Source organism: Tursiops truncatus, chromosome 16 (genome assembly GCF_011762595.2).
Source record: "Tursiops truncatus isolate mTurTru1 chromosome 16, mTurTru1.mat.Y, whole genome shotgun sequence".
Lineage (NCBI taxonomy): Eukaryota > Metazoa > Chordata > Mammalia > Artiodactyla > Delphinidae > Tursiops > Tursiops truncatus.
The window spans coordinates 1130449-1144701 of record NC_047049.1 but is presented as its reverse complement, the minus strand read 5'-3'; the positions used below and the strand labels follow the sequence as shown (position 1 = coordinate 1144701).

The 14253-nt window shown below is 56.5% G+C and overlaps 1 protein-coding gene across 17 annotated transcripts in view; it reads left to right on the top strand.

Annotated features, from left to right (window-relative positions):
- JAKMIP3 (Janus kinase and microtubule interacting protein 3) overlaps positions 1 to 14253 on the top strand; it is a 109016-nt gene that overhangs the window by 33319 nt on the left and 61444 nt on the right. For all 17 annotated transcript variants that reach the window (XM_033842544.2, XM_073793788.1, XM_033842545.2 and 14 more), the window contains one exon: positions 13689 to 13916. In XM_033842544.2, coding sequence (XP_033698435.1) covers positions 13782 to 13916 — 135 coding nt within the window. In that variant the 5' untranslated portion in view covers positions 13689 to 13781. The remainder of the gene's footprint in view (positions 1 to 13688; positions 13917 to 14253) is intronic.

The window sequence follows — 14253 nt, the reverse complement described above, 5'->3', positions numbered from 1 at the left end:
GTCCTGATGAGAAATCTGTGCGTTTCCAAGGTCATGAAGCCCCACTAGGTTTTCCCCTAGAGGATGACTGTTTCACCTCTCATGTTTATTTCTGCAGCCCGTGGGAAAGTGATATTTTGTCTGCAGTGTGAGGTAGGGGCTGCGTAGACCCCCTGTGGGCGCCCAGGCAGCAGAAGGGCCATCCTCCCCCGGCCATCGTGGTGTCCCTTCATCACACGGGTGACGGTACCCGTGTTGGCCCGCCCAGCCTGCCCCTTTGACCACAGCCTGTCCTTGTCCCACTGCCACCTCCCCATCTTTATTCAGACCCTCAGAAGGTCCAGTCCTGGTAGAGTGTGCATCCTCCAGGTCTGCCTCCATCTCCAGCTGCCTCAGTGGCCCTTGACCCTGCCGTTCCACACAGCACAGGACCAGCTGGGGCAGGGCACGTGGGTCAGCAAGGCCTTCTGTGCGACTCACAGCCCTGGGAGCTGGCCGCTAGCTTGTGAAGGCATCTCAGTGGTGATGAGACCTTTCCCTTCCGGGCAGGGGGACCACGTGTCTCTCAGGCAGATACACGGCAGGCCGTGCCCCGGTCGTGCGCGAAACAGCATGCCTGATGTTGATTTGTCAGTAATAAGACATTCCTTTTAGAACAGATAGACCCTCAGCCAGACCTTGGTTGAATTGAACTTCAGGAGATGTAGGAAGAGTGTCTTCAGGAAGGAGGACAAAGGAGGCTGCTTTGGTCCATCATTCTGTCTGTCTGTCTGCTCACTCACTCTATCTATCTATCCATCTCTCATCTATCTATCTATCCTTCCTATCTATCTATCTATCTATCACTTATTTAGATGAGCTGTTTTCCATTCATCTCAGCCACGCATGTGAGCAGAAACGACGCTGTATGTCAGCAGTCCCCAGGGCTGTGTCTGCGAGTGAGGCTCTGCCCTGCCTGGGTCATTCCAGTCCTGGTCTCAAGCCGGGACACAGGCTCAGAGGCTGGGTCCCATCCTCCGCCTTCCTGGGGGGTCCCAAGCTGAGCGGAAGCCCCAGACCCAGCCACTCTCCTCAACTGGGCCCAGGCATTAACACGCTTGCGGAAACACACCCCAGATACCACACTTTGAACCCTGCGTCTCGGTTCAGCGGCTGGCAGGTTTCAGAGCCAAAGAAGCTGTACGTGAGTACAAAGATGGAAAAAATGAAAGTGTTTCATTTAAACCCTTTCTGTATTTGAGGCAATGAGTGCAGTGAGCCAGTGCGGTGAGAACCAGATGGCACTGTGCCAGTGGGAGGTGACGTCCCCCGGCCCGAGTTTCCGGGTGAGCCGGACTTGGGGGGGAAATGCGAGGTTCAGGCCGTGAGGTGCAGCGAGAGGCTCTGGGGTGCCTTCTGTCTCGCCGGCTGCCCCCCAGGCCCCCCAGGCCCCCCAGGCCTGGACATCATTCACCAGTGTGCCCCTGCCCTCTCCAAGGCCAGTTCTCCCATCCGTCGTGTGCACTCCCGGTGCCAGGAGGGGTTCTGCAGAGGCTTCCCGAGAACCTCCTTTGCTTCCTTGCAGCCCTGACACCCCTTGCGGGGACCTGGCCTTCCCCTCGTGTGCAGCCTGTCCTGGGCTTTCAGAAACTCCTGGGACCCTTTCTGGGACTGTCCAGGATCAGCCCCCAGGGCGGTGTGAGAACGTGAGGCACCAGGCAGGCCCCGAGCGCCTGCATCCTGGGCCTTTTGTGCAGCACCTGGGATGCACAAAGGCCCGTTGGTTTGGTTGTGCGGTGGTGGGGACAGTGGTCTTCAAGCAGCAAGACGCGCACCCACTGTGCGCACTTAGAGGGCTTTCCGAGGGGGCGTGTGGGCTGCCCGCAGCGCCCTCTTCATCTCCCCCCGCCCCCCACCGGCTCTACAAAGCCAGGCAGACCCTCCCCTCCCCAGGTGGACAGCTCTTGGGCACCAAACACAGGGAGAAAGGAAAGCTTTAACTAAAGCTTTAACTGAGACCACCAGCCCCCTCCAGCTTACTCAGAGATGCGTTTCTAATACAATTTTACTTCTTACATTTAATAATTTATCAGAATTTGTAATTGTGCTATTTGAACCAGTTATACAGCCATAACAATTGCAATGATAACTCAACGTGAAGATAAGTTTGTATAACCTCAGTGCTGAAGGTCACAGTAAAAAATCTAAATTTCCATTTATATGCATTTTCTTGTGCTGTAAAGATGTGATAGGGTGATCAATGAAAGTCCTTCAATCAAGAAAAGGTATCCCATTGGGGGCCATATACAACCTTACTCTGTGTGGTTGGTAGAATTTCAAAAAGAAGAGGAATAATGTAAAGATTCTACTAAAGAAGAGGTTGTTGACATATTTTTTAATTCGATGACAGTAGGTTTCCAATCACTGTTCTGGTTTAGACAACTTTCATTGCTCTCTTTCCAGTTCACGAGCCCCTTCTTCTTCGATGTATAATTCTGATGTTAACACCATCCAGCGTATTTCTCGTCTCAGACACGGTGTTTTAGCTCCGTGTTATTGAGTTGGATCCTTCAGCATTTACTCCATGTGTCTTCTTCACCTGCTGCTGTTTCCTCTACCTTCTGGAGCTGTGGTTTTATCAGTACTGGCTGTTTTAACATCCTGGTCTACTAATCCTCACATCTGCCTCACGTCTGCGTTTCTTTCTTTTAGTTGTTTTTTCCCCCTCTCATTAGGTCCTATTTCCCTCCTTCTCTGCATGCCTGGTCATTTTTGACTGAATGCCGGACATTGTGATTTTATGTTGTCGGGGCTGAATTCTTTGTGCCCCTTTAAATATCTGAGCATCGTTCTGGGCGCAGGTGAGCCGCTTGGGAAGAGCGTGTTGCTTCTGAGGCTTTTCCTTTCAGCTTTTCTGAGTCAGAAGCGGAGCAGCCTTCAGCCTCGGCTAACGTGGCTCACTCTTGAGGTCACCCTGCTGGGCTCTGTCTCCGCTGCCTCAGGACCACAAGCCTTGAGGGGAATCCACCAGGCCACGCTGTGCCATGTGTTGTGGGGAGAGCAGGCCTGGACCAGGCGCTCCTTGGGGGACGTGCGCCCTCTGAACCCCAGTTTCCTCATCTGAAGAACCAGGTTTTGGCCGGTGATCCTGAGAGTCTTTCCTGGACATCTGGTGGTTACACGTCTCCATTTTTATTTTATTTTTTAAATTTAATTTAATTTTTAAAATTTATTTTATTTATTTATTATTTTTGGCTGCCTTGGGTCCTCGTTGCTGCGCACAGGCTTTCTCTAGTTGCGGCGAGCGGGGGCTACTCTTTGTTGCGGTGCGCGGGCTTCTCATTGTGGTGGTTTCTCTTGTTGCGGAGCACGGGCTCTAGGCGCGCGGGCTCAGTAGTTGTGGCGCGCGGGCTCTAGAGCGCAGGCCCAGTAGTTGTGGCGCACGGGCTTAGTTGCTCTGCAGCGTGTGGGATCTTCCCGGACCAGGGCTCAAACCCGTGTCCCCTGCACTGGCCGGAGGATTCTTAACCACTGCGCCACCAGGGAAGCCCACACGCCTCCATTTTTAAACGTGATTGGGCAGGTGATGGGTAGAAGCAAAGCTGTGTATAAACCCGGTTCTGTTGTTTTCAAAACTCTTGCGCTGCCACCTGGAAGACATTTACAGCGCTCAGTGGTTCACTTTATAAAGTCATAGCTGCTGGCAGTTCTTGTGTCTCAGGAGGGACATCCAGGGGTTAATGTCAGGTAAGCCTTCCTCCCTGGACCAAATTAAAGCGCCTTATACAGCACGTGTTTTCCCCCAAGAGCCGTTCACTCAAGTGCGGGGGTGATGACCCTTTCCTCAAACAGGTGGGTGGTTTCTACAATCATTTAATATCATGTCTGTCTTCGATCCTGAGACTTGAGCTGGAAAATTTCAAATCGTGCTTGTGATTTAAATTATAACTGAAACAGTCGTAAATACAAGTCCAAGACTTCCTTCTTTGCTCACAAAGTTGTGGCAGGCCTTCTGCCTCCAGGAAGACGGAGCAGACATGCTTCTCCTGTTCCTCCTGTCAAGACAAGAAAAACTCTGCACATGGGGTCTAAAGCAAACATAAGGAGACTCTGAAAGGGGGCATGAAGGAGGCATCCGGCTAGGGTCCTCGAGACCCAAGAAGATACAGCGCAGAGAGCTCCCTGGGTTTCCCTGGCCTCATACATTCCGGCGTTGGGAGTTGAAGAAGCCAAGTCAGACATACCAACGGGCACAGACAGAAACAGCCCCAAGAAAAGCCTGCTCTCTCTGGCCAAAGGGCCAGCAGCAGAACAGCCGAGAACAGCCTAGCAACAGACGTCTTACTGAAGAGGATGTACAGATGGCGGATGAGAACATGGAAAGACGTTACCAATAGTGGTTAGGGAAATGCCAGTGAAAACCACCGTAAGACATAAATCGTACCAACGTTTTCTTAGGTCAATCTCCTAAGGCAGTAGAAATAAAAACAAAAATAAGCAAATGGGACCTGATCAAACTTACAGACTTGTGCGCAGGAAGGGAAACCATAAGCAAAAGGAAAAGACAACCTATGGAATGGGAGAAAATGTTTGCAAATGACGCGAGCGACAAGGGCTTAGTTTCCAGAATATACAAACGGCACGTACAACTCAATAGCAAAAAAACAAACAACCCAATTGGAAAATGGGCAAAACGCATCTCCCCATACCTGGCAAACACATGCAGTATTGCCTCACGAGCTGATTGCTTCTCTGAGGTACCTACCAGTGTATTTGGGGAGAAGCTTCGAGAACAAGTTGAGGAGCGGCCGTCCTTCTATGAGACTGGAGAGATTCCACGAAAGAATCTGGATGTCATGAAGGAGGCAATGGTTCAGGCAGAGGAAGCAGCTGCTGAGATTACTAGGAAGCTGGAGAAACAGGAGAAGAAACGCTTGAAGAAGGAAAATAAAAGGCTGGCTGCGATGGCCCCGGCGTCTTCAGAAAACAGCAGTAGGACCCCGGAGGAATGTAAGGGGACAATGAAAGACCCAAAAGGAAGCAAAAGCAAAAGCCCCAGGAAGCGCCTCAGGAGAATGGAATGGAAGCTTCCCAGAATGGAATGGAATGGAAGACCCTCTGTCTCCTCCAAACCCAGAAAAGAGAAACCTTTTCCCAAGGAGCAGCTGGTTAGTAGTGATCCTGAAGAGACAGCTGGAGTGGAAGTCTCACCAAGACAAAGAAATCTTTCCCCAAAGAGGAACCAGAGAGGGACCCTGAAGAGTCGGGACACCAGAGGGTCCCCGAGAAAAAGAGGGAATTCTCTTCCAAGGAGAAGCCCCTCGGCAGTGAACCCGAGGAGGCTGCTGCCAGCAAGAGCCGCAGCTCCAGGACAAAGAGGAACGCTCTGAAGCTCCTCCAGGGAGAGGAGGTGGACGCTTCCCTAGTGGGGCACAGCTTGCAGGGGCATTTCCCAACCATCCCCTGTAGCCCAATAAAAACAAAAACAACAACAACAAATGGGCAAAAGACCTGAATAGACATTCCTCCAAAGAAGACATACAGGTGGCCGATAGGCACATGAAAAGATGCTCAACGTCGCTAATTATTAGAGAAATGCAGATCAAAACTACAATGAGGCATCACCTCACCTCACACGGGTCAGAACGGCCGTAATTAAAAAGTCTACAAATGACAAATGCTGGAGGGTGTGCAGAAAAAAGGAACCCTCCCACACTGTTGGTGGGAATGTAAATTAGTGTAGCCACTATGGAAAACAGTACGGAGGTTCCTCAGAAAACTAAAACCAGAACTACCATATGATCCAGCAATCCCACTCCTGGGCATATATCTAGACAAAACTATAATTCAAAAAGATACCTGCACCTCTGTGTTCATAGCAGCACTATTCACAATAGCCAAGACATGGAAACAACCTAAATGTCCATCAACAGATGAATGGATGAAGAAGATGTGGTACATATATACAGTGGAGTACTACTCAGCCATAAAAAAGAATGAAATCATGCCATTTGCAGCAACATGGATGCAACTAGAGATTATCATACTAAGTGAAGTAAGTCAGACAGAGAAAGACAAATACCATATGATATTACTTATATGTGGAATCTAAAATATGACACAAGTGAACCTATCTACAAAACAGAAACAGACTCACAGACATAGAAAACAGACTTGTGGTTGCCAAGGGGGAAGTGGGTGGGGGAGGGATGGATTGGGAGTTAGGGATTAGCAGATGCAAACTCATATATAGAATGGATAAACAGAAAAGTCCTACTGTATAGCACAGGGAACTATATTCAATATCTTTGGATAAACCATAATGAAAAAGAATATAAAAAAAGAATGTATATGTATATATATATATATATGTATAACTGAGTCACTTTGCTGTACAGCAGAAACTAACACAACATTGTAAATCAACTATACCTCATTAAAAAAATAAAACCACAATGAGATGCCACCTATCGGAATGGCTAAAATCAAAAATAGCAACCCCAAGTGCTGACGAGGATGCAGACAGACCAGATCCCTCACGTGCTGGGGGCAGGGGTGTCAGGTGGTGCAGCCCCTCTGGAAAGCAGTTTGCAGTTTCTCAAGTGACTAAACATTCAACTGTGTATGATCCAGCAGTTGTACGTCTAGGCATTTGTATCAGAGAAATGAAGACTTATGTTCACACAACAGTCTGCCCATGAATGTTTATGGCATCCTTGTCCGTAATAACCTAAAACTGGAAGCAGCCCAGGTGTCCTTCAGTGGGTGAGTGGATAACGTGACCACACTACGAGTGCTACGTACACAGCAGTAAACACGAACGAACATGAACTCTACACACACAACTTGGATGGATCTCCAGAATTACGCTGAGTGAAAAAAGGTGATTCCAAAAGGTCACATACTATACGATTTCGTTTCTATAACCTTCTTGAAATGACAAAATTATAGAAATGGAGAGCAGATTTGTGGTTGCCAGGGGCTAAGGAGGGGATAAAGGTTGGGTTTAAAAGGCAGCAGGAGGGATCCTCGTGGAGAGAGGGTGTTCCGTAACCTGACATTTCCAAAATCAGTGTCCTGGTCATGATTCTTAGTTTCTCAAGATGCTTCCGTGGTGGGAACTGCACTGAGGGTACGTGGGATCTCTCTGTATTCGTTCACGTGGCTGCATCTGAATCTACAATCATCTCGAAGTTTATTTAAGAATAAGTCGTGGTACCTCTAGGGAAGTTCAGTGTTCTAACTCATTCACGGTGAGTCAAAAGTGCAGCCTTGACTCACACACATCTCCTTCCAACAAAAAGGGAAATGCATTGGATTCAGTCCTGTAAACCAGAAATGATGACTCACCATCAAATTTATAGATAAAAATACGAGTGTGTTGAGGTCACGGCAAAGATCTTGCGGCTGAACCACGGGCCTTGTGAGAAGAACCGGCATCTTCTCCACTGGAGGATCTTATCGTCTGTTGTGATGGTCACCGTGGTGGGAGCACAGATGTCCCCCAGGCCCTGTAGAAGCACCCACCCCCCCCGCCGATGCATCCAGTAGGGTGCATGTCAGGTGGGTCGGCCATCTCACCAGGCACGGGTGGCTGCCGCCTGGAGCCCCGTCTGGCTCTTCCTCTCCTATGGCCTGTCTTCACAGTAACCTCCTGCCAGGTGAGGGGCGCTTGGGCTGAGGAGGGGACTCCTTACCCAGACGCTTCTCTCACGGAGCTGGATTTCCTACACCTGATGATGACCAAGAACAGGGTCTCTGCCCACCACATGGACTCCTGGGCACTTCCTCCTCCTGGAGAGCCTGGACCACATTGAATAGGCTTTCTTGGGAGAGTCTCGTGCTTTTGGGGGCTTGAGAATCATTTTCTAAAATATCTCTGGGAGGTCGTGTGCCTGGTAGCAGGACAGAGTGGGCAGGGAAAGGGGACCACCCTGGTCCGTTCAGCCGTAACTTCCTGGCCAGGTGGGCCATGCCTGGTTCCTAGCGTTCTTCACAGCAGTTCCCACCAGAACCCGGAGGGAGGGTATGGGAAAGTCTCCTTTCCTTCCCTTCTTCCTTTTATCAAACACCACCACCCTATTTTCTGCAAACTCCATTTCCAGTCAGGGTTTATGCAAGATCAACACACATTTGACTTCTTGGAGAATGTTGCAGTTAGAAATAACAGTTATAACCCAAACCCCCAATAATTCTAATCTCTCTTAGGAGATACATTAAAAACACCGTGCGTGTTTCTAAGGGTCGCTGTCGGTTTAGCACGAGACGAGCCCTTTCTTCACACGTCTGATTTGATTAGCAACAAAAGTCTTGCTGTTACATGCGAAGGGCATTGCGGCAGAAGTCCACCAATCCCTGACGATTTCCGGGCCGTGTCCAGTAGGATGCATGTCATTCCTGGGAGGAAATGAAGCCAGTCAGATGCTCCTTCCTGTGAATTCGCAGAAAGCCGTCCCCAAACTGGGATGTGTCTGAAGTCGGTGCAGGAAGGGGAGTTGTTTCTGAGCGCAGCGCTGGGCGCACGCCGTGTGGGGTGTGACACCCAGCCTTCCAGGTCAGAGAAGCACACCCGGAGCACCCCTCAGCTGCCCCCGGGCCTGCCGCCGGGCTCGGCTGTTTTTCTCCTCCTTGTACCCTCGGACGGGACGCCTCTGCCTAGGGGACCCAGTGGCCTGACTTGAAGGTTTGCCAGAGAAGTCCCTTTGATGGGGTGCTGTGCGCGGCCGCCTCTCTGGGCCTTTTGCTGAGCCGAGAAAACCCTGTGCTGGGCAGCCGTGTCCTCCTTGGGGTCAGAGCAGGATGGCAGAGGCCTCCTTGCTGGGCGGGGGAGGAGAGGGGCTGCTGCCCCGTTTGCTCAGAGCTGTTCCGACCTCAGGACGAGAGAGAGTGCGTGGGTAGGGGCTCAGGGTGCAGGAACTCGGGCGCTCGACCGAAGGCCGACGTGACTCGGCTCCCCGGGTCGTGTCCTGCAGGCACAGGCGCTGTGGCTGGCGTGGCTGCACCAGGGCTGCTCCGGTCCCTGGTCCCCATGAAGCTTCACGCTGCAGCCTCGTGCGCGCCCCTCGGACTCCTGAGCTCTGCCTCTGGCCCCTAGAAAAGTCGATTCAGCCTCAGCCTCTTTGCCCCGCTAGCCCTTCGGAGGACCGTCTCCCGCCCCTCATCTGCGGGAGGCCCCAGGACGCTCAGGGGCCCGCTGTTCCCAGGGTCGGCGATGGGGGGGGCCAGGGGTGGAGGCCCTCCGGGCTTCTTGTCTGGGCAGCCCTCTGCCGCCGCCTGCGCCCCTGCGCCACGCCGCAGCCCCCGGAGCCCGTGCTACTCCCCAGCCCCACCTCCTGGAGGCCGGGCCCTGCTGGGGGCTTCCCCGCCTGCCCCATGCTCTCCCTGTTCCGCCCAAGCAAAACTCCTCTTCCTGGAGGTCTCCAGGCGTGGGCCAGAGTCTTCGATCAACACTTACATCCAGCCTTACATGACCAGTTGATTTCCCTCTCTGGGGGATGTTGATGTTTTCCAAGAAAAATGAATTTTAATGGGAAAGGGGTCTCTTCAGGGCTCCTCCGGGACCCATGGCTGGCCTGTTCCAGGGAGTAAAATGTGTCCGCTCTGAGCCACAGACCCTCGCCAGCCCCGCTGCCAGGCTCGCGGTGAGGTGAGGGTCCTGCCTGGGGAGGAAGGCGCCTGGAACCCGCACCCCAGCCCGGTCTGAGGGCCCCACAGCCTACGCCCTGTGTGTCCGCCCCGCTGCCACCGGGGCCTGGACCTGTGCCCCCTCCTCCGGCCATTGGTCCCGTGGCCTGTACTTTGGAGGTCGCTGTGGGATATGACAGGTGCCTCTGACCCTCCCGCACCTTGGATTTCCATGGAATTGACAAGATCAGAAGCATCAGGTCATCCTTTCTTCTCCGTAGATAAACCGCTTAACCCAGAAAGAGTCCATGTAAATACGACCAGCTTTGCAAGGTCAAAACCCCGTTATGACCCTGGCCGCTCACCCGTCCCTGGGGCGTCACCCCGGCTGCGGTCTGCCTGTTGGCGGTTTCCTTCTTCCCGCACGTCGGGGGCGGCGCACCAGCCCGGAGTCTCCACGTGGAGAAACGCTGCATGGAGGCCGGCAGGACAGGTGGGGGCCAGGCATACGGACCGGCTTCCCGTGGCGACTGTTGCATGGTACAGACATGCTCGTGGACCGCGAGCTTTGTCTCCTCTCTCAACCCTCCCAACACAAAATGACTTCTTCAGAGAAATCAGAACAGACCTCTTCTGCTTGTTTTATTACCTCCTTGGAGACCCCAAGACAGAGGCGGACAGACTGCGCTGTGGATCCGATAATTTAACAACTTCTGACCAAAGCGCGGCAAACGCGGTTGGTCTGGGTCTCAAGTGGGAGCTGGGTTGGTGCAGGGAGCACGAGAGGACTTGGTGAAATCCCCCACCCCCTCTCCTGCACCCCTGGGCCTCCCATGTAGGCACACGACACTCGTATTTGGGAGGGTCTGATTCAACGGCAAAGATTTAAGGCACCCGGCACCGCGACGCAGACTCCAATTATGGGAGCAGAGTGACTTGAGGGTGCTTAAGTGAGTATCAGGCGGGCTGCAGCCTGGTCACCGCCCCACGCATGGCCGGTCGGACATCGCCCCTCCCCTTCCCACCAGCACCGCAGCTCCCAACCATGAACTGAGCGGGCGGGAGGCCCAAGGCCTGACCCTGAGTCTGGGGGCGGTTCCACATCTGAGGTTCAGACAGCGTGGTCTGTGGCTCCACGTGGAGGGGCGGCTCCGGCCCACCCGAGACCTGGTGGTAGGGCTGGCACAGCACTGCTCTGACCCCTCCAGAGGGCAGTGACGCTTCCTGGCAGGAGTGCCCACCCGGCGGCCAGAGCATACAGGAGAGCCCGAGGCCTTCCATGCGCTGGGCCCCGAGGCCACAGAGGGCTCCGTGGACGTTCGTGAGTGGCCATGCGGAGCTGTCAGAGCTGGGGCGGCGTGTGCAGGGCTGCCTGCGGCTCAGGGGTGGGGCTGCCTGGCGGGAAAGGAGAGCAGGTGCTGGGAGGGTGGGTCCTAGCGTGGGCGCCCCATCATGGGAGGTGGCCGAGAGAAAGGGGGGCAGGCAGTGGAGCCCCCGCGGATGTGTCTGCCTTTAGCGAGCTGCTCCAGTTTCCCCGAGGGAGGGACAGGCACGCCCCCCCCATCCCCACCCTGACCGCCCAGCATCCAGTCTCCGTGCAGGCGGCCCCGCCTGCTGCGACCTGTGACCGCCATCCCTGCAGGATCCGCGCTCGGCCCTTGGCCCGTCAGCTGCTGTGAGGGCCCCACCCTGGGTGGGCAGCTTGGGCTTCACGGGCCCGAGGGTCTCAGCCAGGGAGGGAGAGCCCTTGGCAGACAGCGGTGGGGCTGAGCCCTGGTGAATGCAGCCTCCGTGCGGATCCAGGCCCACGCTGGGCAGACAGGGTGGCCACCAGGGCCCTGTCCAGTGGGTGCCCGTGGTGTCCTTCTCAGACGGCCCCAGGCCTGTGCTCCCAGTGGCTAATCACGGGCCTCCTCGGACGAGAGCACAGCCCTGGCACGAGCCAGCTGAACCCCCGGCATCCCCGAGGTGGAGGGCTTCGCAGCGCTGGCCGAGACCTCACCACTCCCAAAGCCTGTCTCCCCTCCGTCCGCCCTTTCTTTCTCCCGGGGTGGCAGGAAGGACATGGAAGTATGTGTTACGTACGTAGCATCCGTGAGACTGTGCTTTGTGGGTGTGGGTGTGTGTGCGGCGAAGCCACAGGGTGCAGAGAAGCACGTAACAGGGACCAGGGGACCCTGAAGCCGCCCGGGCACACGTGGCCTCCATGTCACGGGAGCCCCGTTTCCCTCTAACGTGGGCAGCGGTGCCCGTGGGGAAGTGTGGTGACCCCGTCTACCGAAGCACCGACTCCCCAAAGGCCCAAAGCGGACGCGCTCAGTACAGATAGGATGCGGGGCAGAGGGGGAGACCCCCGTGCTGCTCCCCGGGAGTCGCCCTGAAGAGTGCCCCCGGAGGACGGGCGTGGCCCGGGCAGGAGAGGCCCTGGACGCCCTGCCTCGGGTGTGGGCGAGTGGGACCCCTCACGTGCTCCCAGCGGGCTCTGGGGAGATTTACTTTGTCCACACTCATTTCCATAAATAACGAGGTCAAGACACTTACCGTATTTGTGCCTAAATGGATGTTGGAGGAAACCGTGAACTTGCCTTTAGGGAGACGCCAGGCTGGGGCTGCAGATCCATTACTGCGTCGAAAGCTCTCGGTGCTGCGAGGCCGGGGCCAGGGTGGAGGCCGCTCGGCCCCTGGGGGTCTGAGCCAGCCAGAGCTGACGCCGTCTGCATCGAGCCCTCGGGAGGAAATAAAGGTGGACTGTGTTCGGGACCAGCCCGAGGCTGGGTGGGCGGGGCCTGGCTGGGGGCGGGGCGCGGAGGGCCCCTCTGCTGCCGTCCAGTGGGGCGCCCCACCTCCAGCGTCTCCCTCAATGTTACCCTGCCCTTGGTTACCTGTTAGACGGCTGGTGATGCTGCTCTCTATCCAGGAACGGCCTGCAGAGTTTCATTTAAAAATCAGTAAAGAATAACAAGACCATTTTCAGAAACATCGAGTAACTAGCAGTTGGGGAGGAGCTCGCACAGGCGCTGGGAATTCACTGCGACGGCAGGACACGGGGAGGCGGGAGGGTAGGGCCGGGGGGCTGGGTCCTGGCACAGTTGCCCGTGAGACGGCGTGGAGAACAGGCTGGAGAGGGTGACGGGGGCGGGGGGGGCGGGAAGTAGGGAGGGTGGGGCTTGGTCCAGGGGAGTCGCTGTGAGACCGGGCCTGGGGACACTGCAGGGCAGCCATGGGGCCAGGTCCCTACTCACAGAAGGCTGAGGGCTGGCTGACGGCACGGCCCCCCACCCAGAGCTCCTGGCCAGTGGTCCCCCAGGACCTCCCAGACCAGGCCTTGAAGAGCCTCACCAGGTGGACGGGACCCGCTGTGCACCTCAGCACGGGTGTCTAAAGCACAGGATGGAGGCCTTGGGGGACACTGGGGGCACTCTTGTATCTCTCTGTGCGGGTGAGGAAACTGAGGCACGGGGTGTCGCGGGGAATGAGTGCAGAGCAGGGCTCAGCCTGCCTCTGCTTTTTCATCCAGGCGAAGTTGGGGGATGCACCCAGTTCCCACACTTGCGCCGGCGCGAGGACACAGGAGGAGGGAGGGGCAGCTCCAGGCCTGGGGTCAGCAGGTTCGGGCACGGGGCGGGGTGCTGGATGAGCCGGCCTGGGGCGGGGCGCTGGCACCCGGGGGGGCCCAGGGCACGTGCTCACCCGCTGAGTTGGCTCGGGCACCTGGGCTGAGGGTGTCACCCCTTCCGAGGTGAAGTTTGTAGGCCCCGTGGAGGGGCCCAGGGGTCCCAGCCGCCACTCCCTTTGGTGTTTCTAACCCACTGTTCCCATCAGGCTGCCACACACCCTTGTATGAAAGGCGGGCCTTAACTTTGGGTCCCCCGGTGTCTTATTCCAAAGGGGCAAAGAGCAAACATTCATTAAGCGCTGGTCACATGTGCGGCAGGGGACTTGCTCTAGCTTTGGGGGGGTCCCCGTCAGGGGTGCTGTGCAGAGCGCAGAAGGCCCCTGCGGCCCGGGGCTGTGACCTGGCGGGCAGTCAGGAGCCAGCGTGGCCCCGCCCACCCTGCCCGCGGCGCCGAGCTCAGGCCTGCTCACCAGGTGTGCTTCCCCTCCAGGTGACTGAGAAAATGTAGCGGAGCCCAGCTCGGCGTGCACAGCCCAGCCCGGACGAGCGGCCCGCCCTGAGCGCCCCTCGGGCCACCCTCACAATGTCCAAGAAGGGTGCGGGCGGCCGAAGCAAGGGGGACAAGGCAGAGGTCCTCGCGGCGCTGCAGGCCGCCAACGAGGAGCTGCGGGCCAAGCTCACCGAGATCCAGATCGAGCTGCAGCAGGAGAAGAGCAAGGTGGGCCCCGCGCCCCCCCGCGCCCCCACCACCTCACCACGCCTTCCTGGGCCCCCCGCCTCGCCACGCCTTCCTGAGCCCCCGAGCCCCCCCACCCCGCCTCGCCACGCCTTCCTGGGCCCCCCGCGCCCCCCCCCCCCCGCCTCGCCACGCCTTCCTGGGCCTCCCGCGCCGCCCCCCGCGCCCCCCCCCCCGCCTCGCCACGCCTTCCTGGGACCCCGCGCCCCCCCCCCCACGCCGCGCCACGCCTTCCTGGGCCCCCCGCGCCCCCCCCCGCCTCGCCACGCCTTCCTGGGTCCCCCGCGCCCCCCCCCCACCTCGCCACGCCTTCCTGGGC